This window comes from Cicer arietinum, chromosome 6 (assembly GCF_000331145.2).
Source record: "Cicer arietinum cultivar CDC Frontier isolate Library 1 chromosome 6, Cicar.CDCFrontier_v2.0, whole genome shotgun sequence".
Taxonomy (NCBI): domain Eukaryota; kingdom Viridiplantae; phylum Streptophyta; class Magnoliopsida; order Fabales; family Fabaceae; genus Cicer; species Cicer arietinum.
The window spans coordinates 31,692,153-31,719,586 of NC_021165.2; the positions used below are offsets into that span (position 1 = coordinate 31,692,153).

At 29.2% G+C, this 27,434-nt stretch overlaps 2 protein-coding genes across 2 annotated transcripts; both read right to left on the bottom strand.

Annotated features, from left to right (window-relative positions):
- Positions 1 to 11,193: 11,193 nt before the first annotated feature.
- Positions 11,194 to 12,513, bottom strand: LOC101501216 (uncharacterized). The gene has a single exon (XM_004507144.1). It carries the CDS (start codon positions 12,511 to 12,513, stop codon positions 11,194 to 11,196), a length of 1,320 nt encoding a protein of 439 aa, XP_004507201.1.
- Positions 12,514 to 13,297: 784 nt separating this feature from the next.
- LOC101497328 (protein NRT1/ PTR FAMILY 5.6-like) lies at positions 13,298 to 19,589 on the bottom strand. The gene is made up of 4 exons (XM_004507137.4): positions 19,355 to 19,589; positions 15,432 to 15,649; positions 14,555 to 15,102; positions 13,298 to 14,378 (listed from the first exon to the last, which is right to left on the bottom strand). Exons 1-4 carry the CDS (start codon positions 19,494 to 19,496, stop codon positions 13,505 to 13,507), a joined length of 1,782 nt encoding a protein of 593 aa, XP_004507194.1. The 5' UTR covers positions 19,497 to 19,589; the 3' UTR covers positions 13,298 to 13,504.
- Between the last annotated feature and the right edge of the window lie 7,845 nt (positions 19,590 to 27,434).

The window sequence follows — 27,434 nt, forward strand, 5'->3', positions numbered from 1 at the left end:
ATATTTAAAAAGTTCAAATAAATGTGAATGAATATATTACTTCCTCAACCATCATGTAATCAATTGTTTATTGATATCCTTCTACGTCGTTATGAGGAAATTTAGCGAAATTTAGACCACCAGAATTAAATCTTTCGAATATATAAAAAAAAAAATAATAATAAAATTAATAATATGATAAGCAATTGGTTTTGAAAAAAGAAAAAATAATATAAAAATAATATAGTTACGTTTGTGCAAGTGGAAATATCCATGGTTTGAGAGATTTTGGAGCGACACAAGACAAACAATATCATGCCCAGTTCTGCAACAACAATGCACATCCTCCCATAGATATTACATCGGGTTTCGTTGCAAGACATAGTTCTCTATAAAGTGTAGCTAAAACTGTTGAACCCCAATTAGATTGGGATACTATATTTAAATCTCCTAATAGTGAAAGGCATTTGAAATGTACACGATTGTTGCATCAATAACCCTCCAATCATACGTAGGATCTATGCTCAACATGATGCTTGTTTTTCTAATATAGATGCATCTTCACCAACAACGTCAAACGTATCCTTGAGCCACTTTAATTTAATAGAATTACCTTTTGTAGCTCCCTCAAGTGGGATAACTCCTAAGTAATCTTGACAAACTTCTTTAACGTGCATAAAATTTGAACCGCTAATAGGTAAATCAAAAATATTTAATCCTAAAATGTAATATACTTCTTCCAAAGTTATTGTGCACTCACCTACTGGAAGATGAAATGTGTGAGTTTCAGGTCTCCATCTCTCAATCATAGCAGTAATCAGGTCGACATCTATTTTATAATTTTTGAGTTTGATCACTTCACCAAAGTCAGTCGCTTGCAAATATGGTAATATGGCTTCATTTGGTTTTTTGTTAACATTACCTTGACATGTTAGTTTATCTTTTAAGGTTGACTGAAATTAATAACATATAACAAAAATAAAATAATTAATGAGAATAAAAAAATTCTAAATAAAATAAAATAACTAATGAGACTAAAAAAATTATAAATAAAATAAAAAATTAAAATTAAAATACTTACAAATGCTTTAATGTATTTGATTTCAGCTCTGGGATTCGTAGATAGTTCTATGATAAAAATCCAAAATTTTGATAACTTTGAATGTCTGAAATAGATGTGATAAAGAAAAGTGAGGAACTTGTGATTAAAAGTTTGGAGGAATGATCTATTTATAGGTCGCATTCTCAGACAACGAAATTGGAAATACGTAAATCCAATAGTCATAGAGTGAATAGTTTTGATCAGAGCAACCATAATTTTATGGTCCACGAGACAGTAGTTCCAACGGAAGGGCGACCAATTGGTCATTTCAGTGTAAACCTTCTTAACAAGTAGTGCGATTGTGGAAAATATAAAGTTAAACATATGTCTAGTTCACATGTGATAGTAGCATGTTCTAACATAAAATATAATTATTGGAGCTTTATACTTGATTTGTACAAGGAGGAAACGGTACTAAAAGTCCACGACGAAGGATTCTAACCCATACCAAACGAATGATATTGGCTGCAATATAAAAGTGTTAAGGTGTGTCACAATCCACTAATGCGGAAAGTTAAGAAAGGTCGCCCAAAAAACAAACGCATTAGAATAGAAATGGACACTACCGAAAGAATACCAAGAAAATGTTGATTATGTCGGGTCTCTGGTCATACTGCGAAATATTGTTCGAAAGCTGCTGACACATCTACTCAAATTTGATGTATTTTTTTCTTCAATTTTAATGTATTTGCTTTCAAATTTAAATATAATTTAATTATTTTAATTATAATCATTTTTAATTATAATAATAATTATTAATTATTATAATAATAATAATAATTAAAAAATTAAATTAATTTATAATTTATTAATATATTTTATTTTATTTTATTATTACTATTTTTATTTTTTAATTAATTTTAATTTATTAAATAATTAATAATAATTTTTTTAAATTGAGAAAAAAAATTACAATCCCTAGTAGCAGGTCGCTCTCTAGGGAAGCGGCCTATTGAGTTTGAAAATAATTTCCTTCAGGAGGTCGGTGGCCTAGGAAGCGACTTCATATTGAATTTAAAAAATACGGTAAGCGCATAATATTTTTTCAAATATATCCTCACTTTTTTTTTAAACTAATTAATATACCCCAAATTATAAAATATATACTAAAATATACTACTTTTTTTTTTACAAAATATATATAATCCACCAAATTCTACAAATCGTAAAACTCGGACTAAAAATCAATTTTTAAAATAGAAAACTAAAATTAATTTTGTGCAAAAAATAGAACCAAAAGTAAATTTAAGCATAAGTCATATTAAAATAAAATAAAAAATTCGGTCATTCTTACTCAATGTCTACTACGATTGCATTAATCCCAAAACCAAACCCGTTAGGTTTCTCCGTGTAAAGATAGATAATAATTGAATAATATATAATAGGACAATGACATGATAATTATTATCATATTTTATATTTGATATACATATGATTATATTTTATTTTTCTATGTATTTGATATACATCTCATCATGATATAATATAACATATATTATATTTAAATAATAAAATTACTATTGTGAATAGTTATATATTAATTTTTTTTTAAATTAACTAATTATATTATAAATTAACAAAAAATTTAATAAGTAATGGAAAAAATTTATATTAAAATTATACATTGACACTACTAAATAAACAATTTCAATTTTAAAAACATAATAGTGAGTAATCAAATAATTATATTTTATTTGTTAGAATGTAAATAAAGATATGATATATATTATATGTAAATGGCAAGAATACCTAGTAAACAAATTATATTTATTTTAAAATTTCTATTAACTTTCATATTTTTATAATTGTGAATACTAATTTACTAAATTATATAAAAAGGACAAAACTACCCTTATGTAAAATGATAAACATTTTTTAAATTAATTATTAATATTTCATTTTAAAGTTTAATATCAAATTCTATTAATTATTTTTCTATTTGATTAGATTTACCTTTTTATATTTTAGATTATATTTTATAAATTGTTTTTATATTTATATTTTATTATATTTTAAATTATATTTTATGTGGATAATTGAGTAAATTACCGCTTTTATCATATCCTATTGATTTTTAATTCAGCTCATATTCAAGATATAAATTTCAACTAGAAACACATGATATGATACAATTCTAGATTAATTTATCATATCATGTTGGTTCATCAAACACTTGATTCAAACATGATATGATAATTTATTAATATCATGTCCATCAAACGAGCCCTTTATTTCTAGAAGAAAAATGAAATGTTGATTGTTTCCAAGTTGTGTAAATTGTTGATGATGTCGAAGACGTTATTAGTGATGATAAATTGCTTCATGAAAAAAGGGAATGTGTTTTCATGGGGAAGAAAAATAGTTTCTTAAATATGGTTAATTGAAACTTTGAATTTGAAAAATATGTTATTGAGACATTAGACTTCATATTCTAATCGGTTTGCACAAATATCCTTTATGTTATAGTCCTTTTTAACAGATCTATAAAAAAGTTTTTTACAAGAACTAAAATTAAAGTCACATTTATTTACAATTTTTGTGTGCATATTTAAGCTTTATTAAGTATTTACCAATCATCGACTTGTGGGGGGATATTAACATAAATGTTAACATACACTTTTAGTCATTTAAGTTAAATTGAGTTCTCGCATAGGCTCTTTAAGTTTTTCTTTTTTTTTTATTTGATCATTTAATGTACATTTCGTTTTGTAACATTATCCTTTATGTTTTAGTTTGTTTGATAAATACCATTTTTTAACATTCCCATTAAATAGTGTCCGTTAAGTGTTTAGGTGACTTTAACTGAAGTTACGTCTCTCCTAATCGAAAAATACAAATCATCAACTTATATTTTTCAATAGTTGATTATTATTAAAAATAAAAATATCAAATGAAATTGTTAGGGTTCTGTATCATTCTCTTCTACACTATTTTTTTCTTCAGATTTCAGATTAATGGTAACACAAGAATTGTAAAAGAACAAACACATGTGACGATCAAAATAGATTGCTCCAATGAGTTGCATTCTTTGTCCATTCGTGCGGTTTTTTACATGAATTTGTGTGTGTGAGAGAGAGAGAGAGAGAGAAACGAGGATTTCTAGTGAATAAGGGTTTATGAGAAAGAAAGATGAATTTGTGGTAGGAGGGAAGAGTGGATAAATATATGAATTTGAAATTAAAATTGAATGGCAAAGAAGGAAAAAAAAATTAGATGTTACTATAAAACTTGGATCTATTATTTTAATTGACAAAAAGATAAAATTAGATGAGCAAGAAATGGTTGCTAGTGATGTTCCATAATTTTTTTTTTCTTTTTTGCTTCCATTTTTCGTCTTCCCCGTCATCCCCTGGTGGAGAAATTCTTTATCGATTGGTTGTTAGAAATGTTTTAAACTTTCCCAAGTGAAAACAGTTTCTTCAATTGCTATGATTGAATAAATTAATGCTAAAACTGAAATAAATTTGTGAAGATGTAATCATTATATTATGTTTTTTAAAAAAATCTATTATTTCGATAAAATTGAATGTTATTTTTATTAACTATTTTTTTTTTTCGATTTTTTTTTAGTTTAGATTTAGAAGACGAGAGAAAGAAGAAGATAAACTGACATATAATATAAGTCACCATAATATTGTCACATGTGTTTTTTTTTTGTTAGAACAAGTTGTATATTTGAGAGGAATTGAAATTGAGAAGAAACAGAAAATTCAGAAAATTAAGATTGATTATCAGTCTTGACAATTTGGAGAATGATCAGTCAAGCATTACAGATTGTTCTTGGTTTTGAAGGTTTTTATAGAAGCAGTTTTCTACTGAATCAGTTACAACAAACTTAACAAACTTCTAACTATATTCTAACTAACTTCTAACCATATTCTAAATAACTAATTACAAATCAATTTGAATTACATTTAACATACTCCCTAATTCAAAATGATTCAATTTGTTGTTAATCCAATTTGTACACATGATCTTCTTTGCTAGTTTACACATATCCAAGTGTCTGCTTCACATACACCTTTTCATCTAGTGATCCATTGAGGAAGGTTGATTTAACATCTAGTTGATGCATAGACGAGCCTTTGTAGCTAGCCATTGAGACTACCATCCTGATTGTTTCAATTCTAGCTATTGGGGCAAAGACCTGACATTAATTAAATCACCTTAATTAGAGTTAGGTAGAAAAAAAAATTATCGTCTTGATAAAGTTCTAAGTTTGGGGTTGCTCATGAGATAACAACCTTTTAAGTTTGGGTGATGATTCTCACAAAAAGAACAAAGAAAAGAAGAACAAAAAAAAATATAGTTTTAGTACATTGATAAATAACATCTTCTTAGTTCTTTTGTTAATGATTGAGAATATCCACCATAAAATGTGGAGAAAAAAAAAAGAGAATAAAAGAGGGAGAATAATTTGAAAATGTATGTCTAACTCCAAGTAGTAAAGCTTACTATCCAAAAATGTCCTACCATTACCTAAGCCCCATTACAACCCGAAAGTCCTCCAAAAATGTATGTGTTTGTTGCATTGTGATTGCTAACTAGAATTTTTTTCAAACATATGGTAGCGTGATGCATGTTCTAGGATTTGAGTGATAAATTCATAACCTTTTCTAAACACGTGAGAGAAATTTTGGTGAGATTGTGTGAAGAGAGAGTTGAACTTGATGAATGAATGCTAAAGTGTACAAATTGCGTTATTTTTTGTAAGCAACCATAGAGCATGATGAATTTTTTGTAATAGTTAGAACTTTGAGAATTGATTTGATTTGAGAAATTGAGTTTAAATTTGTTGTTAACTGTACCAAATGTGAAATTAATTGTTGCTTGGGGACAAGCTATAGATTAAGTTTAGGGTTGTGATGACTCTTCATCATATGCATATTTTTCATTGATTTTAGTCTTATTTATCTTTAACCATTATTTAATTTAAGGAGTTATTTGATATATTTTGATGATTTATGTAAGACCCATAATTTTAAAGTATACTTTATGTATTTTAGTGTATTTTGGTATTGAACTCGGAGGCTTTTTAGCCAAAGTTATTAATATTTTGGAGTTTATATGACCAAAAAGATATTTGATGTCCGATTGAAATTACTCGTCGATAAATAAATTAAATTAACTACGGTGAATCCTTTACGAAGAATTTAATGCCTTATGGGTGAAATAGTAATTTTAATAAATATCTAGATATTTGGAGATATTTGTTAAAAGTAATTAATATATATAAATACATATATATATATATATATATATATATATATATATATATATATATATATATATATATATATATGTTTGTGTGGAGGGAAAAGAGAAGGAAATAGAAAGAAAAGAAATAGAAAGGAAGGAAAAAGAAAGAAAGGAAAAGGGAAAGAAAGAAAGAAAGAAAGAAAGGAAAAGGGAAAGAAAGAAAGAAAGAAAGAAAGAAAGAAAGAAAGAAAGCAAAATCCATCCTCTTCCTCTGCCTCGCGTGACCCCCTTCTTCCTCCTTCTTCCATTTTCATTTTCGCTTCTTCCTTTTGTTCAAGAATAGAAACCCAAGGCTTAGTGGGTAAGGGCAGTACGTTTATGGTTTTCGGTTTTTTTGTAAATTGTGCAGACCCGTGATAGGTGGCACCTCGATAAACGATACGGGCCCGTGATAGGCAGTACGTTTATGGTTTTCGTTTTTTTGTAAATTGTGCAGACCCGTGATAGGTGGCACCTCGATAAACGGTACGGGCCCGTGATAGGCAGTACGTTTATGGTTTTCGGTTTTTTTGTAAATTGTGCAGACCCGTGATAGGTGGCACCTCGATAAACGGTACGGGCCCGTGATAGGCAGTACGTTTATGGTTTTCGGTTTTTTTGTAAATTGTGCAGACCCGTGATAGGTGGCACCTTGGTAAATAGTACTTTGGCCTGTGATAGGCGGTACATTTACAATTTACGTTATTTTAGTAAGCCGTGCAGACCCGTGATAGGTGGCACCTTGGTAAATAGTACTTTGGCCTGTGATAGGCGGTACATTTATGATTTACGTTTTTGTAAATTGTGCAAACCCGTGATAGATGGCACCTTGGTAAATAGTACTTTGGCCTGTGATAGGCGGTACATTTACAATTTACGTTCTTTTTAGTAAACCGTGCAGACCCGTGATAGGTGGCACCTCGGTAAATGGTACAGGCCTGTGATAGGCAGTACGTTTATTGTTTACGCTTTTTAGTAAATCGTGCAGACCCGGGATAGGTGGCACCTCGGTAATTGGTACTTTAGCCTGTGATAGGCGGTACAATTATGATTTACGGCCCTTCGAGGAGAGTTTTGGTTTGGAATTCCGAGTCCATGCATTTTGGCTTTTATGCATTGCATTAGGATGCTTGACACACGAGTCGTGTATGATTCAAGTGTATGATTGAGTGTTTGAACTTGAGATGTCATTGTGATTGTGATGATTGTACTAAGTGTCTATGTTTTGGAACAAATTGTGTGTAAGTGAAATTGATTGTAAAACTGTTTCGAAACTCAAGTTGTCGTGGTGATTGTGTGGAAATTGCTAAGTGTTATGTTTTGGAGTTGTGTGTGAATGTGATTGAGTTAGTTTATGTAGTTTTAAGAAAAACATGCAGGGAAACATGCAGGGAAATCGATTCTATTAAAAGCTATTCCTCAAAATCGATTTGGCAATCGATTGGATTCATTACAGGAGCTCAGCCATGTTGACAAAATCGATTTGCCAATCGATTTGGCCATTAGAGGAGCTCAGCCATTTTGACAAAATCGATTGGCTTTAATACAGGGGCTCAATTATTCATTCAATCGATTGAATTAAGCCCAGAGTACAGTTTTCACGAAAAACCCTCAGGAAATTGATTTCCCAATCGATTGGCTTTAACACATGGGCTCAGTTATTCATTCAATCGATTTCCCAATCGATTGATTTAAGCCCAGAGTTCAGTTTTCACTAAAACCCTTCATCCAAATCGATTTCCCAATCGATTGGCTTAGTGGAAATTCTTATTTTGAGTTAGATGATCGATTGCTCAATTGGTTCATCAATGGATTGGCCAGTTGTTTATTACTTGATAGATTTAAGACTTATTTTGACTTCATTTTCATTTGGCAAGTATTATATGAACTTTTAGCATATGGAAAATCCTTTTAAGGTGCATGCTTAGTGGAAAGGTTATTTTGTGCATTCAAAAACTTAAATGTTATGTGTTAACTGTTAATTTCGGTTGGTGACCCTTTACAACTATTGTGGAAATCTGGGCTTTTGCCCTCAGATGAGAGTCAGGACAATCCTACCGGTTCGTACCCTGTGGATGGGAATGTAGACGAGAACGCCTGACTGGAGCTATGTAAGGAGGATCTTACGGGGCGCGTGGAGATCACTCAGGGTGTATAGTTTTTTTGGTAGAATGATCAGATTGGGTTGACATAGAGGGAACAAATGTCTTTATTTTGGATTGCGTTTATTTTAAATTGGAAGATTGTATCTTTACTAATATTGTCAGCACGACATCTTATGTTAATGGATTCCATGTATCACTGGCTGTTGTGTAAATACTTTGGACTCATATTTCAAAAACTATTCCGCTGCGTATCAATTATATTGACTTATATAATTATCCAAAGGTATTTTACTTAATTATTCTTTGTTTCATGACATTGTTTATGAAAAATAAATAAAAAATAAAAAAGAAAAAAAAATCGGGGTGTTACAATTTATTTCTTTGATTTAATGAAATTTTTATGTTCTTATTTCCTTGATTAAGTAGAGATTTTTCGTAGTTTTGTGTTGTTACTTTGTTTTAGTATAGTGCTGAATTTTGGTGAGAAATCAACATGACCTATGTTAAGTATTTCAGCCATATCTAGAGTTGTAGATTTCCAATTGGAGTCCAACCAAGTGCAAATGAAAGCTAAGATTCATAAATGCAACTTTCATATAGACACCGAAACCCAATTCAGACTCAAAAGAGGAGAAAAATATAGAAAACGTTAAACAAAAGATGTTGTGCTCCTGAAGCACAACAGATATGCTTGGGGCGCATTTCCACCATTTTGAATCTAGTGAGGCACACCTGAAGCGCAAATTCCGCGCTTGGGATGCGTGGCACACGACTGAATGTTTAAAAACACGTTTTTTCACTTTTTAGGAATCTTTTTTACTATTGGGAAGTTGGGAGACTTGTGCCCTAGCATAAAAACTCAATGACGGCAATTTCTAACACCATTGGAGCAGTTTTATCAAGAATCATTCATGAATCTTTCTTGTAATTCTTCTCTAATCTTTATCTTTTCTATCTCTGTCATGAGTAACTAAACCCTATTTTTTAGGGATGAGTGTAACAAGATGAAACCCTTATTTTTCTGATTTTATTTCTAATTATATAAATGAGTTTATTGGATTATTTTTCTCATCTTTGTGCTTAATGCTTTTTATTGTTTGGTCAACATTAAAATGTTCTACGATTCGTATTTTAAAATGGAAGTGAACTTTACGAATGCTTAAGATGAGAAATTCATCAATTTGTAGTCTAGGGATAGATATACGTCATGAAACCAATTAAATTAGTTGCAAATGCAATAGCTTTAAAAGATAATTCATGTACAGTAATGCTTAATTATAATCTTAAATCCAATAAGGAATTAAGGGTTACTTTAAATTAAAGGTTATTTCAGTAAGACATTAGGGCAAGAATAATAAAGAGAATTCGGTATTAATTCAATATAGGTATTCAATAACTAGGATCAAATTAGACATCAAGGTTGGATTCGGAGGGAAACTCATCCCCGACATTTTTCTTATTATAAAGGATCAATTCTATTGTTGTTGTCAAATATTATTTCAATAAATTTGGAAAAAAATTTGTTTAATTTTAGTAATTAAATATAATTCGATAGTAAGACACAATCCTTGAGTTCGACACTCGATACTATCATTTTATTATTACTTGCAATGATTTAGTACACTTGCTGAAACACTATCAACTAGCAGGTTCATCATCTCCCATGTCTTGTTTTTCTATATGGATTTGAGCTCCTCATCCATTGTTGCTCTCCATCTAGGATCACTCAATGCTTCTTCATCACTTATTTGTTCTGATTCAGCAAGCAAGGCAAAATGAATTAATTCTCCATCTGCATTGATGGCTGAGTTAGATGTTACTTCATATGGCTGCAACATGACTAAAGGCTACCTAGCTCTTGCAGATCTACTGCACTGCTGGCTGGTCTGGTTGGTATGTCTGGGATGGCTACACTCATTGTCCAGTCTCAACCTCTTGATTCATCCACTAGTATGTCCTTGTTTATCACCACCATTTTCTTGTTTGTATCATTTAGCTTGTAAGCCCTAGTGGCATCATAACCCAACAACACCATTTGTTCAACCTTGTCTTCAAGCTTCCTCCTGTTTTGAGGTGGCACGTGCCTGAAGCACAATGAGCCAAACGCTTTTAGATGATTCATAATTGGCTGTCATCCAGTCCAAGCTTCTTTAGGTGTCCTTGTGTCCAGTCTCTTGTTTGGAAACCTATTCAAAATGTACACTGCAGTTGATACTGTTTAGGCATTTTCTTCCCCTTCAACATGCTCTTGGCCATGTTTACTATAGTTATGTTTCTCCTTTCAGCGATGTCATTATGTTGGGGAGTGTATGGTGCAATTACTTCATGCAATATTCCTTCTTTTTCACAAAAAATATGGAATTCATAAGAATTATATTCTCCTCCTCCATTTATCTTGATGATTTTCATACTAAAACCACTTTGTTTTTCAGTCATTCTCTTGAATTTTTTAAGTATCTCAAGCACTTCATTCTTTCTCTTAATTAGATATATCCATATTTTATTAGTAAAATCATCAATGAATGATACAAAGTAGCAATTACCTCATATTGACATTTCTTCAAATGGACCACAAACATGAGAAAAAAAAATTACCTCCATCGTTCTTGAGGATCTAGTTGGTAATTCTGATTTAAATGAATTCCTATGTTGTTTGACTTGACAACATTCTTCACATATCTCCTTTGGCACTTGAATTTCTCGAATTCCTATCAACATATCACTACTCTACTACATTTGAAGACTTCTAAAATTCATATGCCCAAACCTCTAGTGCCACAACCAGTCTTCCCTCCTGATTTCTGCAGCAAGACACTGATTTTCATTGATATGGATCTTAATCTTGAAGGTTCTGTTCTTGGACAGTGGTGCCTTCAAGATAAGCCTCTTTGCATTATCAAACACTTTCATTTGTCCATTCTCCATATTCATAGAGTATCCTTTCTCCAGCAATTGTCCAAGGCTTAACAGATTGTTCTTCATATTTGGCACATATAACACATCACATATGAAAGATTGTTTGCCATCCATTATTTGAATCAAGATCTTGTCAACTCCTTCAGTTGTTATTGTGATGTTGTCTGCAAATTTGATTTCCCCTTCCACCTTCTCATCAATACTTACATACCAATCTTTATGGCCAATCATGTGATTTGAGCACATTGTATCAAGATACCACAATCCTGGATAGTCATCCTCCATGCTTGTAGAAGCCATCAGTAACACTTCATCTAAGTCAGAACTTTTTGCCTGGGCCAGTTGAGCTTCACCATCACCCCTTTGTACTTTCTTGGATCTGCATTCATCTGCAAAATGCTCATACTTTTGACAACTATAACATTGGATCCTCATTTTTTCAAACTTCTTCTTGCCATATGGTTTCTTGCTTTTATTATCACTGTTTTGCTGACTTCTAGAACCTCTAGCTTCCTCATCTTGATCCTGTTTCTGGTGCCATCTTGACCTGCTCTTCCACTTCTTGTTTTTTACTCCATTTTGTTTGGACTTCTTGTTGATTTGTGCTTGCAATGTTTGTGTTTGTGTGTGTGCCTCATCTCTTTCTTTTACCCTTAATTCATGAGCTTTTAGAGAGCTTTGCAGATCTTCCAACTTCATTGTATCAAGATTCTTTGCTTCTTCAATTGCCACCACTATGTGATTGTATCTTTGTGTTAGTGTCCTCATAATCTTTTCAATGATCACCACCTCAATCATCACTTCTCCATTGGCTTTCATCTGATTAGTGATTGTCTGCACTCGATTGAAATAGTCAGTCACATTCTCATTATTCTCCATTTGTAGTAACTCATACTTTCTTCTTAGCATTTGATGTTTAATCTTCTTAGTTTTTTCACCACCCGTGTAATACTTTACCAAGATATCCCATGCCTCTTTTGATGTAGATACCTTTGAGATCATTTCAAAATTGTTTGAATCCACACTTTGCTGGATGTAAAACAATGCCTTGCAATCTCTTTTCTTGCAATCCTTAAAAGTTGTTTGTTGTCTTTCTGTAGGATTCGCTCCTAGCTGTTCATAACCTTCTTGGACAATCTCAAACACTTCTTGATCTCCCAACAACGACTTCATTGATGTATTCTATCTCTCCCATTTATTCCCATCCAAAATTGGTAGATTCGATGGAAATCCTCCTCCATTCATTTCTTCTTTCTTTCACTCACACTTGTGTGTTCCCAATTTTGATTCCCCCTCACACTTGCACTCGTGTTTCCCAATGTTTAGAACTCAAGCTCTTGCTGTCAATTGTTAGAAAAAATTGTATATTTGAGAGGAATTAAAATTGAGAAGAAAACATAAAATTCAGAAAACGGAGATTGATTATCAGTCTTAACAGTCTGGAAAATGATCAGTCAAGCATTACAGATTGTTCTTGATTTTGAAGGCTTTTATAGAAGTAGTTTTCTACTGAATCAGTTACAACAAACTTAACAAACTTCTAACTACATTCTAACGAACTTCTAACTATATTCTAACTAACTAATTACAAATCAATTTGAATTACATTTAACATTTTTTAACTAAAATTTAAAAAAAAAAATGATATAAATGCAAACAGACTATAACCAAACATAGATGATAATATTGCAAACGGAAAATAACTTCAATAATAAAAAAAATAAAAAATAAAATTAAAGCACCTAACATAAAAACATTGAAACTCAAGTTGGTTAGAGTAAGTTGTGGTTGTTATTTGTTAGTCACTAGCATCTATATATGCTCAAATCTCAATGCAAATCATTCATTCAATTTCGAATCAATGCAGTAGTTCAGATTACCAAAATTCTTTGTGATATGTATGAATCCATAGTTAAAAATAATGTAATTTTTTTTCACATACTTGAAAATTAAACTATTTTGAAATTATAATATCCATAATTTTATTGCTATATATGTTATATATTACACATAATCCATAAATATATAATTACAAAACCTCTTGGATTGAACCATAAGCAATCGACAATATTCTTCTAAATTCAAAGCAAAGTAATTACTAACACACGATTTATAACAAAATTTACAAATTATTCAAATTAACTAGTACTGAATTAAGAATAATTCAAACTATTCTCTCAACTCCTCCGTCATTACTTTTTCCATCAAAACAATCAGCCACTGCAACCTTTTGCTCATTTTTATAAGAATACCTTTGAGCAAAGAACACAAACATGAACATGTTCAATGTGGTTATAGCTGCTAATAGCCAGTAGAATTTATCTAAACTACTGCTATTCAAATCCTTACCAAACCAACTTTTCCCATTCTTACTAGTCACATTATCAACAATTGTTATCAACAAACTACTTAGAAAACTTGAAGCTCCAATCACACTAAGGTAAAGTCCTATTCCCAAGCTTCTCATTGAGTCAGGAACTTGGTCATAAAAATATTCTTGCAAACCAACAAGAGTGAATCCATCACCAAAACCAATAATTAGAAATTGTGGAGCCAACCAAAAAACACTCATTGAAAGTGACCCTTTTGTTGGATTCATCCCAACAACTTGAAGCCTTTTTTTCTCAACCAAAGCTGCTACTATCATTGTAAAAACTGAGAAAAGCATTCCAAAACCAATCCTTTGAAGGATGCTCATCCCTCTTTCATTTCCAGTCATCTTTCTTAAAATTGGTACAAGGATTTTGTCATAAATTGCCACTGAAATTATCATACCAATAGCAGCAAGAGTGTAGATTGAAGCTGGTGGAATCTCAAAACCATTTCCTATTTTTCTGTTCATTATAACACCTTGTTTGATAAAGAAAGTGGATGTTTGTGCAGCACAAACTCCAAATGGTAAAGTAAATACCCAAATGGGGATCATATTGATCATAAGCTTCATTTCTTCAACTCTAGTCACTGTTGCAAGTCTCCAAGGACTTTGTTCCTTTGCTATATTTCCTTCATTTTCAACAATTGCTGCCTTGTCAAAAAATCTGAAACAAAATATACCATCACTTAATATTATGATCCGTAATATTACAGAGAACTGTAGTCAAATGTGGTTGCGATCACCATAGCATTGCAATTGAATATGCGCCCAAGGTCTCGATGTCACAATCATATGCATAGTTTAAAACCATAGACTACAATAATAAAACCATAAACTTACTTGAGATTCTTGGTGTGAACTAGGAATCTTCCATTGTTGCCCTCAGACTTAGAAACTTCATACAAATGAGTTGGATTGGTAGGATAAGGAAGCTTTCTTTTGGAAATAGCAGCAACAAGAACTTGCAACATTGGAGTCAAGGGGGACCCATTTGGTATCCTATATCTATAAAACTTACTTCCCATCACAAAGATAAGCAAAGAGATACTCATGACACATATGAGAATGAGATCAGCAACTCCCCAATTTACATGATCTTGTACATAAACAATCAATGTCACTCCAAGAATGAGGCCACTACAAAGACCACAATTCCACCAATTGAAGTAGGACATTTTTTGCTTTCTTTCTTCAACATGATCATCATCAAATTGATCAGCTCCAAAACTCTCCAAAGAAGGTTTGTGTCCTCCAGTTCCTATGGATATTAAATATATGGCTAGGAAGAAGAACACCTCATGAATCCTTCTTGGTTCAATGCACATATTTGTATGATCACATGGCTTTAAGCTTGGTAAGAACCATGACAGAGAAAGTAAGATCAAACCCTGTTTTAGTGTTTTCCCCCCACAAAACATGTGTTAACATTATTAATAAACTATATAACAAAATTCAAATCAATAAGTATTTAAAATTACAATAGAATGACCTTGTCAACAATTTTACATAGACATCCAATTATATCATACCAAATCATTATTTGTTCGAGTATATAATTAGATACTTCTGTAAAAAAATTTATTCTCTCTTCGTAATAAAATATAAACAAAACTATTTTTTTTTTTTATTTTGTTCAAGAAAAAAAAGGTAGTTAGAGAAACTAAAAACAAAATTAATGTTATTTCGGGTTCTAGTTGAATTGTGTGATTGAGATTACCATGAGATAGATAATGCATGATGCAATGACAGTGGTGTAACGGCCCAAGTATGAATCAGCTAGAAAGCCTCCAAAGAGTGGCATTAAAGTGGTGACTCCAGACCAATAATTCACATTTTTAACAGCTGTTTTAAGGTCTTGATGCATCACTTTTGTGAGATAAATGACCAAGCTTGTTGCTATTCCAAAGTAGCTTAACCTCTCACTAAACTCAATTGCTGTAAACAAGGGTAAAATAGATTATTACATTTTGGAATATATGACCTCATAATGACGTTATAAATATATTGTAATAAATTAATAAAATAATGGAAAGTTGTCTCATAAGCAAAATATTCATATTTTAGAACAGAGCCATCCACATATTTTAACCCCTCAATTTTTCAAATTTTTATTTTTATTTAAAACTCTCAAAGTTTTATAATCTATAAATTTTTTTTCACAAATTCAATTTATGATATTGTTGTAAATACTTTTTCCTTAAAATTATAACTAGACTATTAAATTCTACTCAAAGTTAATAGAAAAATCTCAATCTCAAAATTAAGTTTACTAAAGAGCATCTACAATATAACTTGTTTATTTGGGTATTTAGGTGGGTCCCGCTTATATACATAATTTATTTTCTAATTTTTTAATGATTATGATAACAACTAAATCTCTCTAACTCATTATTTAAAAAAAAAAATATTAAATGAGTTCCATCAATAATTCTATTGTACAACATTTCAATAAAATTCATTTATTTTAATATGATTTATTGAAAGAAAAAAAAAAAAGAGAGAGATCAGGTTTATAAAATCACTCATCTCTATTGGCCTTCATTTCTGTTAGTCCACAATGTAAGTGTTTATATGAAATAATGCTTATTAAAGTATGGATTCTCAAGACAGTTTAACTTTTTAGCTAGAATTATTGTCTGGACATAAATGGTAGCTATTGAACCTAGCCCATTTTGCTACTTGATGGGGGTGCCAATAGCTTACCAAAATTGATAGCAGAAACTCAACCCAAGAAAGGCAATTTTTACTATCCACATGTATAATCTAAATCCTAGTCATCACCTTGGATCCATTGAGGGATAGTGACATAAAAGGATCTAACTCTCGTGAGAATAGTGCAAGGTCACCTCTCATATCCTTAATCACTTGTTATAACACCGTCGATAAAATTTTATGAAAATTTTAAAAAACATGTATAAAATTATGGTAAGGATATGATATTTTTTTATTAAATTATTCTTATCAGATATTGTTATATTAGTTACATTTACTATTATTAATTAAAGTATAAATAATTAGATTACATGTATACATGTAATACTAATTAGAGGATATAATTGAAAAAATTAATATTATATTTAAAATTAAAAAATTGTTATTTTGAGAATTTTTTATACATGAATCATTTTGAGGAATCACTTTTTTATAAGATAAATTTAATGATGCATGTACCACTTTGAAATGAATTTTTGTATTTGTCTATCTCCAATTATACACGCGGGAATCATGTTTATTTGAACAAATAATCGTCTCTTCATATATTTTGTATTATATTAATTACTCCACCATTATAAATACACGACAAACAATACTTATCTGCTAAGCATTTTCCCATTATTACTCGCACTAGATAACTATGTGAGTGGGATTTCTTAAAATGGAAACCTACTTTATCTATTAAAACACAATGGAAATCAACTCATAAGTATATAGACCTATAATTATGTGGCAGATATGGTCTATCACTCATCACTAGTGTAACTAGTAGAACATATCTAGTTCTAGCTAGGTAAGGTATCTCGTAAGTATACTTTAGATAGTAACGATAGCAACATATAATATTTTAGAGTGCGGATTCTCTATCACGATATTTCACTTTTTTTAAATTTAGTTTGAGTGAATTTCGTCGTTAGATTATTTAAGATAAAAAAAAGAATAGAAACTATATTGTAGATGTAATCGATTTGTATGTTTCTGATCAGTAGTTGACCATTTTAGTAATAGAAGTTTGACCATATATAATTATGAAATTGAATTAAGAATAGTCGTTTGTGCTTAACTGAACCGTCGAGATGCTCGTAATTGCATTTTCTCAAGTGACTACATACAACTCAAATCTTTTGATTACGATTATTTAGCATTAAACTCTTTATATTATGTCGACGACAATATGAAATAATGAACACATGCACACAAAAAAAGTTTATCATATATTTCTTACTTTAAAAAAAAAATTAAAATATCTCACTTTAAAAAAAATATATATTAAAATGTCATATTTTTTGAATTTTCACTAAGTTGCATTATAAGGATGCGACTTAGTAAATAAATAAAATATTAAGATTAGTAGTTTGTCGTATCCCAAGATGGGATTTTCTACTCATATATTTTTTTCCTTTATTTATAATAAAATAATTTTTAAAAAATTAATAAATAAATCATTAATGATAAAAATTATTAGTTAATGATAATATAAAATTAATTAAAAAAAATTAAAGAGGTTGAATAGAACTGTCAGTAACCTTCGCACAATATTTTAGATTATGATCCAATAATCGATATAGTTCATATATGTTGTACATTTTATTCGTAGCATCTATTTTATTTCGAATGTAAGTAAATGTATCTTTCTTAAACTTTTTAAAAAAAAAAAATAGAATTTTAATATATCATAGACCAAAGAAAATAACGTGACATACTAAAATATTTTGAACGTACAGTTTAATAAACAACTTCATATATGCTAATTTATATTTCAATAAACAAAATTCGATTGCAAAATGGAAGTGAGTTGGCTAGGTTGTAAAATAAGAGAGATGCTAATTTATTTGCAATGTCATAAAGAATAGTAAATAGTTAACAAGTAAGTAAGCTGCAAAATAAGAGGAAGATCTTAAAATAGTTACCGAAAATTTTATTCAAACTCTATCATTTTTTTTACTAATTAATTTTATAATTTTATAATATTATTAATTAATAATTATAATTTTTAATAATGTTTGTATTTATTTTATCACTTAATACAAAAAAAAAATATGTGTGTAGAAAGTCGCATCCACTACCTCCAAATTTTTTATTCAAAATTTAAAAAAAGAAAAGTATTTAGATAATATTTTTTAAAGCGAAGTATTTTAAATTTAAAAAAAAAGATAATATATTTTAAAAATCCACATGCATGAGCTATAAAACTTAATAGAAATTAAATAAAAATTAATTAAAAGGAGATGATAGACATATTTTTATGAGTCTAATTATTATGTATTGTCAGTATAAAAAAATTTACATATCAGTACATTACAATCATTTATAAATTTAATAAAAATTAAATATCTCTAATAATTTCATGTTGTGATTGATCGATAATAAAAAATAAATAAAAATACATTCAAAGTGTATACAAAATATATTATATTTCTATAGTGTTAAAATTAATAAGTGATAAATTCTATAGTGTAAGTCCGAAAAACACGGAACGGTCCAATTTTTTTTTATAAAACAATAGGAAAAATGTTTTTTTCTTTCTTTTTTAACTTAAACACAAAAAGAACATAGCCCTTGAATTTTTGTTGATTTTCGGGTCTGGACCATATATATAAGCTCCATGATAAGTATAGTCAAAATCCTTTTAATTTTCTTTTTTCATTTCTCTTTTTTTTTTATTCTATTCATTTCTCCTCTTCTTTACTATAGTTTTGAAGTATTTTTAGTTATATAAAAATATTTAAATCCATCAAATGTTTCATTGTTATATTTTATATTTCTAAACTTTTGATAATGAAAAATAAAATAAAGAAGAAGAGAAATAAAAAGAATCTTGACTCGATGAGTATGTATCCAAAGAAATATCAAAATTGTCCTATATAATGATATCATGATTATGCATTTGAACTTTATAGGCTGCAAAATGCAAGTAATTCTTACCAATAATGAAGAAAGCAGCTTTCCAAGAACCAGTTGAAGATCGAAGAGGAATTCTTCCTTTATAATCCAATGAAGAATCATGAACATATTTCATCTCATCATCAATCTCCCCTGTTTTTGCATCAATTCTTTTTTTCTCCATGTCACAATGACAACTAAGTATTGCTAGCTAGAAGTATTATGAAATTAAGTGATATTGGAGCTAGATGTGGATCTTGAATGGACAAATGTACCTTATTAGAACCTCCTTATATAGAGAATGAGAGTTGCCTTTTTGCCCCACTAGCTATCAGCATAGTTGAGTTTTGGAATAAAAATAAATGAATGTCGCTCTGACTATCGATCATGTGCAATAATTATAACTATGGCTAAATAAATATTTTAAATCTTAAGTGGCAGTTACTCAAATTAGTCAAATAGTAATTTAGACTTTTAAATTAAAAATAAAAATAAACAAACCAATTTTAGAGGTTTTATCTTTCTTTTGATTTAATAAAAGACTATTTAAATCAATATGTAATTGTTTTATTGATTTTGATGGATATTTATTAAAGAAATATTTTGGAAAAATGATTACATTAATTGATATTTTTTAATTTAAAAAATTAATTTATTATTTTATAAATATAGAAATAAATTGATCGAACCTCACAATTTTCAAGGACAAAATTATTATTGTGTAAAATTAAGAAATTAATTTGACCGGTTTTTATGATTTCAAAGACAAAAATGACTATTAAAATGATAATTATTGTTATTATTTCTTTCGTATCATATTATAAGTGGTAAAAAAATTTGACCCATAAATTAAAATTTTAATTAATATTATACATTTCATAAAAAAACATATTGTATATTTTACTAAAATACTGTGTCTCATATTAAGCATCTCACTCATTAAATTGTTGGACTCAAGAGGTTAATAAATATCAATTAAGGATAAATTATTTGAGAAAAATTGAGTTCAAATCATGATTGGAACAACTTACTTACCTCTTAGACAAACATTGAACTATCAGGGCACGTTTTATTTATGAATCGAGGGGTTGAGGACAATAATACTCCATCTATCTCATATTTATTAGTGTTTTATTTGGATTATGCACACTTCGTAAGAAAATAATTAAGTGTATAAATTTTTATAATAAAATGAATTTTATTTACTAAAATAGTGTTAATAAATAAAGCAATTAATGGAGGAGTAGATATGTTAGCGGAAAAAATAATTAATAATTCACTAGTCAACTAAAATGACACATAATATACATGAGATGATAAAATATTGCAAATGAGACACTTAAATGAAACAAAACTTCCTACTAGAGAGGCACATCAGTTTCGTCTAAAATATGCGTTTTTGATTGGCGTTTATTGAAAGAGTCGGCTCAACAAATATAAAGGTCTAAGACATATTTTAATATAAGAAACCTATAATATAAAACCATTCATTGAATTAATCTAATTAATGTCATACAATATTTATTGATACAATAGGGTGTATGGTGTATGGAGTTTAATGAGGTAGAATCAATTAGCCTTATTCACCTCTTATCCAAAAGTCTCATAAATTTGGACATTGGTCTTTTGAGTGGTTGGATTTGCATTTTTCATGAATCAGGAAGCGAGGAGTTAAACAACTTCTTTCTTTTAAATTTGGTGTGCGTTAGAGAAGGAATGAACCCAAAAATTGTGTTCTCATATTGGTGGATTAATTCAATTATTGTATTCAAATCGTATGAACGATGTTCTTTTGTAATAGATTGAGTACCCTTGTAATACAATTTGCTTAAAACAATATGTTATAAAAATAGTATTCTCCTAACAACATGTGATGAAAATTTAGATATTAATTTGTTTTCTGTTATTTTTTCTAGGCATTAATTAGTTGTTGAACCAGATTCGGAAATAATTAGTACTAGTATGTTTGTAATCCAAAGAAAAAAAAAATCCCAAATAACACATGAATACATCAATATTTCTCCTAATTATTTTCTCACATTTGTACAATATTGTAATCTTTTTAAATAATAAATGTTATAGATCAAGATAAAATTCTGAACTTTTTAATCACTTCAATGTTTAATTCTCTAATTCCTCTACTCCACAATATAAACATAAACTTATGTATCTTTTCATTTTAAAATGTAAATATAAAAGAGTTAATTAAAATTGATATATTTTATTTTTATAAATTAAAATTAAAAACAAAAATTGACTCATTTTTATTTATATTTTGAGACGAAAGAAGTATTATATTACATTTAAATTATATAATAAATTATTTTTAATATCTCGTATATATAACTCAATTGATAATTATAAAATCATCAATATATAGAGGTGAGGCTTGAATAAATTCAAAATTTTATATTTTTTTAATTATATTTATGATGAATGAACCTAACTTAATTTGAAAAATAAAACCAATTTTAATTGTATATAAAAATGATTTGTGGGATTTGAAAGGGGAAGACAGTAGAGATGCTCTTAACTTGCATATAGGAAATGTCAATTGTTGTATGGAATGGTATTCGCGCCCACTTTCTTTGATGGGACCACATTTCTGTTCCTTTTGGGGCACCAAATTAAAGTTACGTGTCAGCCAAAGTCGTTTGGCAAGAGGGCTGTTTGAAAAGACCACAAAAAAGGTCATACCGTCTTCACACATAATTGATTAGATTTTGGGAAATTTTAGTTTATGTCAAAAATTTGCAAATAAGTTATTTATAATTAATTAAAATCAGTTGTATATAATTCATTATTTTTTTTTTTTAGAATTTATATTTCACATAGTTAATAAAATGAGGATAAACTTTATTCTAATAGAGAAGATCTAATTGAGTTGGGATCTATTCTCTATGATTGTAGTGTTAGAACTAAGATTGTTTGAAGAACAATTCCTTATCTTATTTTGATGATGACAAAAGGTTTTGTGGAAATAATTTAATGCACTAATATTTTAATTAAGTGTGCAATTTCAAGATCAAGTGTTTGTGTAGGATATTATGCTATATCCTCCGATGATCATATTAAAACAAAAGAACACCAAGACTTCGTTTCTATGCTCTATATTTGTAAGTTTGGTGATACGTGCCTCTAATGGTGCAAAATAATGTTCTACTTAGTTGGCTTTGGAGATGCAAGCAAGCGTTTGACTAAGTTGCGTCTAGAGATGTAAGCAAACGTCTGAATAAGTTGAATATCATGAATGTTACAAGCGTCTATCTGTCTGCCTTCGTTGACTACATCAAGCAATTGATTCGTGTGCCTTTAGGGAAAGTCAACACCCAGTCAACGTTCTGAAAAAGCCAATGCCTATGAAAAAGTCAATGTTTTTTGACAAAGTCAACGATTTTGAAGAAGTCAACGCTCTAGTGAGAGTAAATGATTTGATGGTAGTTAATCCTACGAGAAGACAAAGTTGTGTGCATCCTCTGATTATCACCATGCTTTGATGGTCTGTCTTACAATGCTCTATTTATCATATCCTTTGATCATGTACTCTTTGTTAATTCTCTTTTTATTCAAGTTACGATGAGTGATTTATGGGATTGTGATATATGATTTGAGCTTAACCGATAAATTTATCTTCAACGGTTTTATGTTAAAATTCATGAAGATATTGGATGTCTTTCTGCTACAAAGTACAAAGGCCACACAATAAAAGCTCTATAAAAAGGACATGTTTCCTCACTAGAGTAATATACAAAACAACACACAACATTTACACATCAACAACATTACAACATTATGCAATCATTCAAAATTTATCTAAGTGCTGAGAAAGAAAAAAATCTGAAAGTATTCAATTGTAAACAACCTTTTGAGATAGATTTTTCAAAAAAACTTAAACTCATTCATCTATAACTTAGTTGTTGCTTTCCTATATGATTTGTAGGTGCAAACTGAAAGTTGAGTAGACTTAACTTGTTGAAGTTAAGTGTTGTAATTCGGTTTAATTTATTGGAGAAAATCCTTCCAGGTGAAGGGAGATGACGTAACTACTGATTTGGTGGTGAACCAATATAAATCTTTGTGTGATTTACTTATTTCCTCTACTTATTTATTATGTGCTTTTAATTACCAAGTTTATTCAAGAATTTTTTAAAATAGTAAATCACAAATCAAACCCCTTTTTTTCTTGTGGTTTTTAACCTTCAATTGGCATAAGAGCTCGTTCTCAAGGCATTAGCACCTTACATTATTTGAGTAAATATCCAATAATCCATTATGCCTAACCTTGGCAATGAAGTTGTAGGAGGAAACATCAATAAACTTTATCTGTTTGATGGAGAACATTTTGAGTACTAGAAAGACAACTCAAACACTTTTTTATTTCTCAAGATTTTGAACTTTGGGATTTGGTTGATGATGGATACACTGCTCCTATCAACGATAATGGCATTGAAGTATCTAGGAAAAACATGAATGATAATTAGAAGAATAAATTTAAGATACATCATAAAGCCAAGACTTTTATGATGAATGTGATCACATTGAAAGAATTTGACAAATGCAACAACAAAGAGACACCAAGAGCATAATTGATGCTTTAGTTTTGACATATGAAAAAAGTAAGCAAGTTCAAGAAGACATTGAGACGATGTTTTCCAGATTTCAGACTCTGGTTTCAGGCCTAAGGGTGATTTAGAAAAGCTATACAACTACAAATCATGTAAAGAAAATTCTCAGAAGTCTTCGAAGCTAATGGAGACCCAAGATCACTATAATCCAAGAAGCAAAGGATCTAAACAGTCTTTGTCTAGAAGAACATTAGTTCTCTCCAATCTCACGAGATTGAACTAGCACAGGATGGGCCCAAGAAAAATCAGAAATCCTTCCCTCTCAGATCCAAAAAAAAGAAGGCTCTACAAGAGATTGAAGAATCAATGGATGATGATTGAGATTATCATAGTGAATATTTAGAGGCTGAGGAGTTATCTTTCATCTCAAGGAAGATTCAACGCATGTGGCAAAACTTGAGAAAAGTAGTCAAAACAAAGAATCCAAGACCAAGAAGAAAGGCCTGATTGCGTGGGATGATTTCGAATTCAGCCAATTTCAAATTGACTCGGCTCATTTGCTACCATGTTAAATATAGATAGACAATATACAAGAGAGATCAAAATATTAGTTAGTAAAAAAATTTCCAAAAGGTTAATTAATAATAGGTTTAAATATGTCTTTGGTCACTGCAAATATATCACTTTTTGATTTTAGTCATTGTAAGTTTTTTTGTTTGGATTTAGTCCTTGTAAAATCAGACACCATCGACTTTGGTCTTTAACGTCAAATCAACATTACAAAACAAGAACGTCGGAACATGTGACTTATAAATGCACACCAGCAAATCATCTTTATGATATATTAAAAATTAAAATATTTTATGTTATTAATTAATAAATTTACTAATTACTATTTAATAATTAGTGTTATTTTATAAAAAAAAATATAAATAAAAATTAAAAGTGAGGTTTATAGTTTTTGAAAAACTCGTCTTCTTTCGAGCCACGTTGCTTTGCCAACTCTTTTTTTGTAACTTTTGATTTGACGTTATAGACCAAAACTAACCATCTCTGATTTTACATAAACTAAATTGAAACAAAATAATTTACAATGACTAAAATAAAAATAAAAATAGTATATTGGTATAAACCAAAGATATATTTAAACGTGAATAATATTACACCACACAAATTCCACTAGATTATTTAATCAACCTACCCATAAATAGAAATATTATAATTAAACACGGCTTAAGTCAAACAATGTATGGCTGAAATTGAGAGTAAAACTCATTGTGGACTAAGCACTCCCACCGATCATCAATGTTATGCTACCATTACAATCTTAATTTAATATTATTTTATATTAAGGTCAACAATAATTATAATGATTTTTAGGCAAGACATGGTGGATAAATTATTACCACAACAAATGCAATTCAAGAAGGTATCCCCACAAAGTAATTTATTCAACGTGCATAACGTGAATTACATTGTATTCGTGTTCTAATTGTACTTTGAGTATTGAAAGCTATATCAACCAATATTATTTTATTGAAAATTGGAGATGCAATTGGTTAATTAGATGACGAAATATCCATATCAGGCTTGGACCTTTTTTAAAAAATAAATAAAGAATTGAAGAGATAACTTTTTATTTATTGATCAAAATGACATTAATGATTATTATTCTACTCTCTCAAAAAAAAAATTGAACTCAATATCTTAAAATTACAAGATTAAACTTTTACGTGTGAACAAACATATCAAATATACCAATATAACATGTTAAATACAGTTTGTCAATATTTTGTAAAATTGTGTATTTTTAATACTGTTGTATTTTAAATCATTAAAATATTTTAATTTTGACAAGATGAAATTATATCAATCAATTATTATTGTGTTATAAACCCAAATGCATTTGAATAATATGATTGTACAATTCACTTAAACAGGCAATTCAACTTCCATAGTAGATAGATGCATGAGTAGATTGTTAGAATAAAAGATCTTGAAATTCTAACTCCTAATTGATTTTGATGATAATCCACGTCTTTTAAGTGAACGGTTTTTCATTTGTTATTTGAAAAAAGTAATTATTGGGATGTAAATGAATATACTCTTACAAAGAATTCAAGAAATCGGACAAACTCATAACTTTAAGAAAACAAAAATGCAAAGAAACATTATTTTAGGCATGAAGTACTCTTTAAAGACATTTGTAGTGACTTAAAAAAATTTGTTGCTAGTGGGAAAACACAAAAACAAAGGTAATAATTGACGAGAAAAATTAATTTGTGGGTTTCAAAGAAGCGTCGCTTGTTTGTAAAATTGATGCATCCTATGATCAATTAATTAAGGCTCTATCTGGTCCTCATGAATCAACACTTACAAGATTTCTAAGTTTATTTTTATTAGTACGAGGAAAAAGACATCATATATTATCAGTTCCAAAAGAGATGGAATTTTAAATTCTCAAAAGGATGTTGTAAGAAATCGTACAAACATCTTCGGCAAATCTGTAAAATATAACTTCACTGCTTGAAAAAAGACAAAATTCAGGACAAAATAGAGATATTGAGTCTAATAGTATTATAACTAAAAACTGATAAAAATGCCCTTAAACATTTGAAGTTTCAACATTAGCATTTAGTTAGACAAAAACAATGTTGAACTTCTCATCATGCACTTAAATTTATTTGTGAAAACTTTTTTTTGAAAAAGTTGTAATTGTAAAGATCACTTATAATAGATTTAGTGTTTATGCATCATATTTTATCATGCATAAATCTTAGAGGCATGATTGGTGTTAACAATGAAAAGAGGAAGAAGAGAGACAACCACTCTAAGATTTCATAACATAGAATGAATCAAAATTCCAGTTAATAAGGTTACAATGAGTATATATATAAAAGAATAGAAATATCTAAAATACCCTTACTACTAATATATAATAATATTTAGAATCCACCTATGTTATAGGAAAAAAAACATTTTTTTATTTCTATAAAATTAAATTAAATTTTTAAAATTTTGAATTAAAGCGTTAGATTTATTAAAAAAAAATAAGAGATTGGAGATGACAACATTTTTTGCACTATGTTTGATCTAGAAATTCGATAAAATAAAGATTAATAGATTTGATAAAAATATGATTCTTTTCCTCACTAAAATATCATATTTACTTTCTACTAAAAAATTATCATCTATTTTTATTTTTTCGTCTATCTCTCTCCTTCATATTTCCGTATTGTTTCATGTCTCTTATTCTCGACTTTCTCCCTCTTCTCTCTCCATTTCATCTATTTATCTACTCTCTCATGTCTCTCTCCCCTTCTCTTCTCTCTATGCTATCTCTTTCTACTCTTCAGCAGCTCTCTTCTCTCTCACTCACTTATCTTTCTATTTCCCTCTTATATCCCTCTTCCTAATTCCTAATTTCTCTATGTTATCTATCTCGGTCTCTCTCCGTACATCATTTTTTCACCTTCATCTCTTTTATTAATATTTACAAATATATATATATATATATATATATATATATATATATATATATATATATATAGAAATAT

Excerpts from the sequence above, each read along its gene's own strand:
- LOC101501216 (XM_004507144.1), bottom strand. The coding sequence starts at position 12,513 with ATGAAGTCGTTGTTGGGAGATCAAGAAGTGTTTGAGATTGTCCAAGAA.
- LOC101497328 (XM_004507137.4), bottom strand. The coding sequence starts at position 19,496 with ATGGAGAAAAAAAGAATTGATGCAAAAACAGGGGAGATTGATGATGAG. Across the intron at positions 15,650-19,354 it reads AGCTGCTTTCTTCATTATTG|CAATTGAGTTTAGTGAGAGG; the intron begins GTAAGAATTACT and ends CCTTGTTTACAG. Across the intron at positions 15,103-15,431 it reads CATGCATTATCTATCTCATG|GGTTTGATCTTACTTTCTCT; the intron begins GTAATCTCAATC and ends ACACTAAAACAG.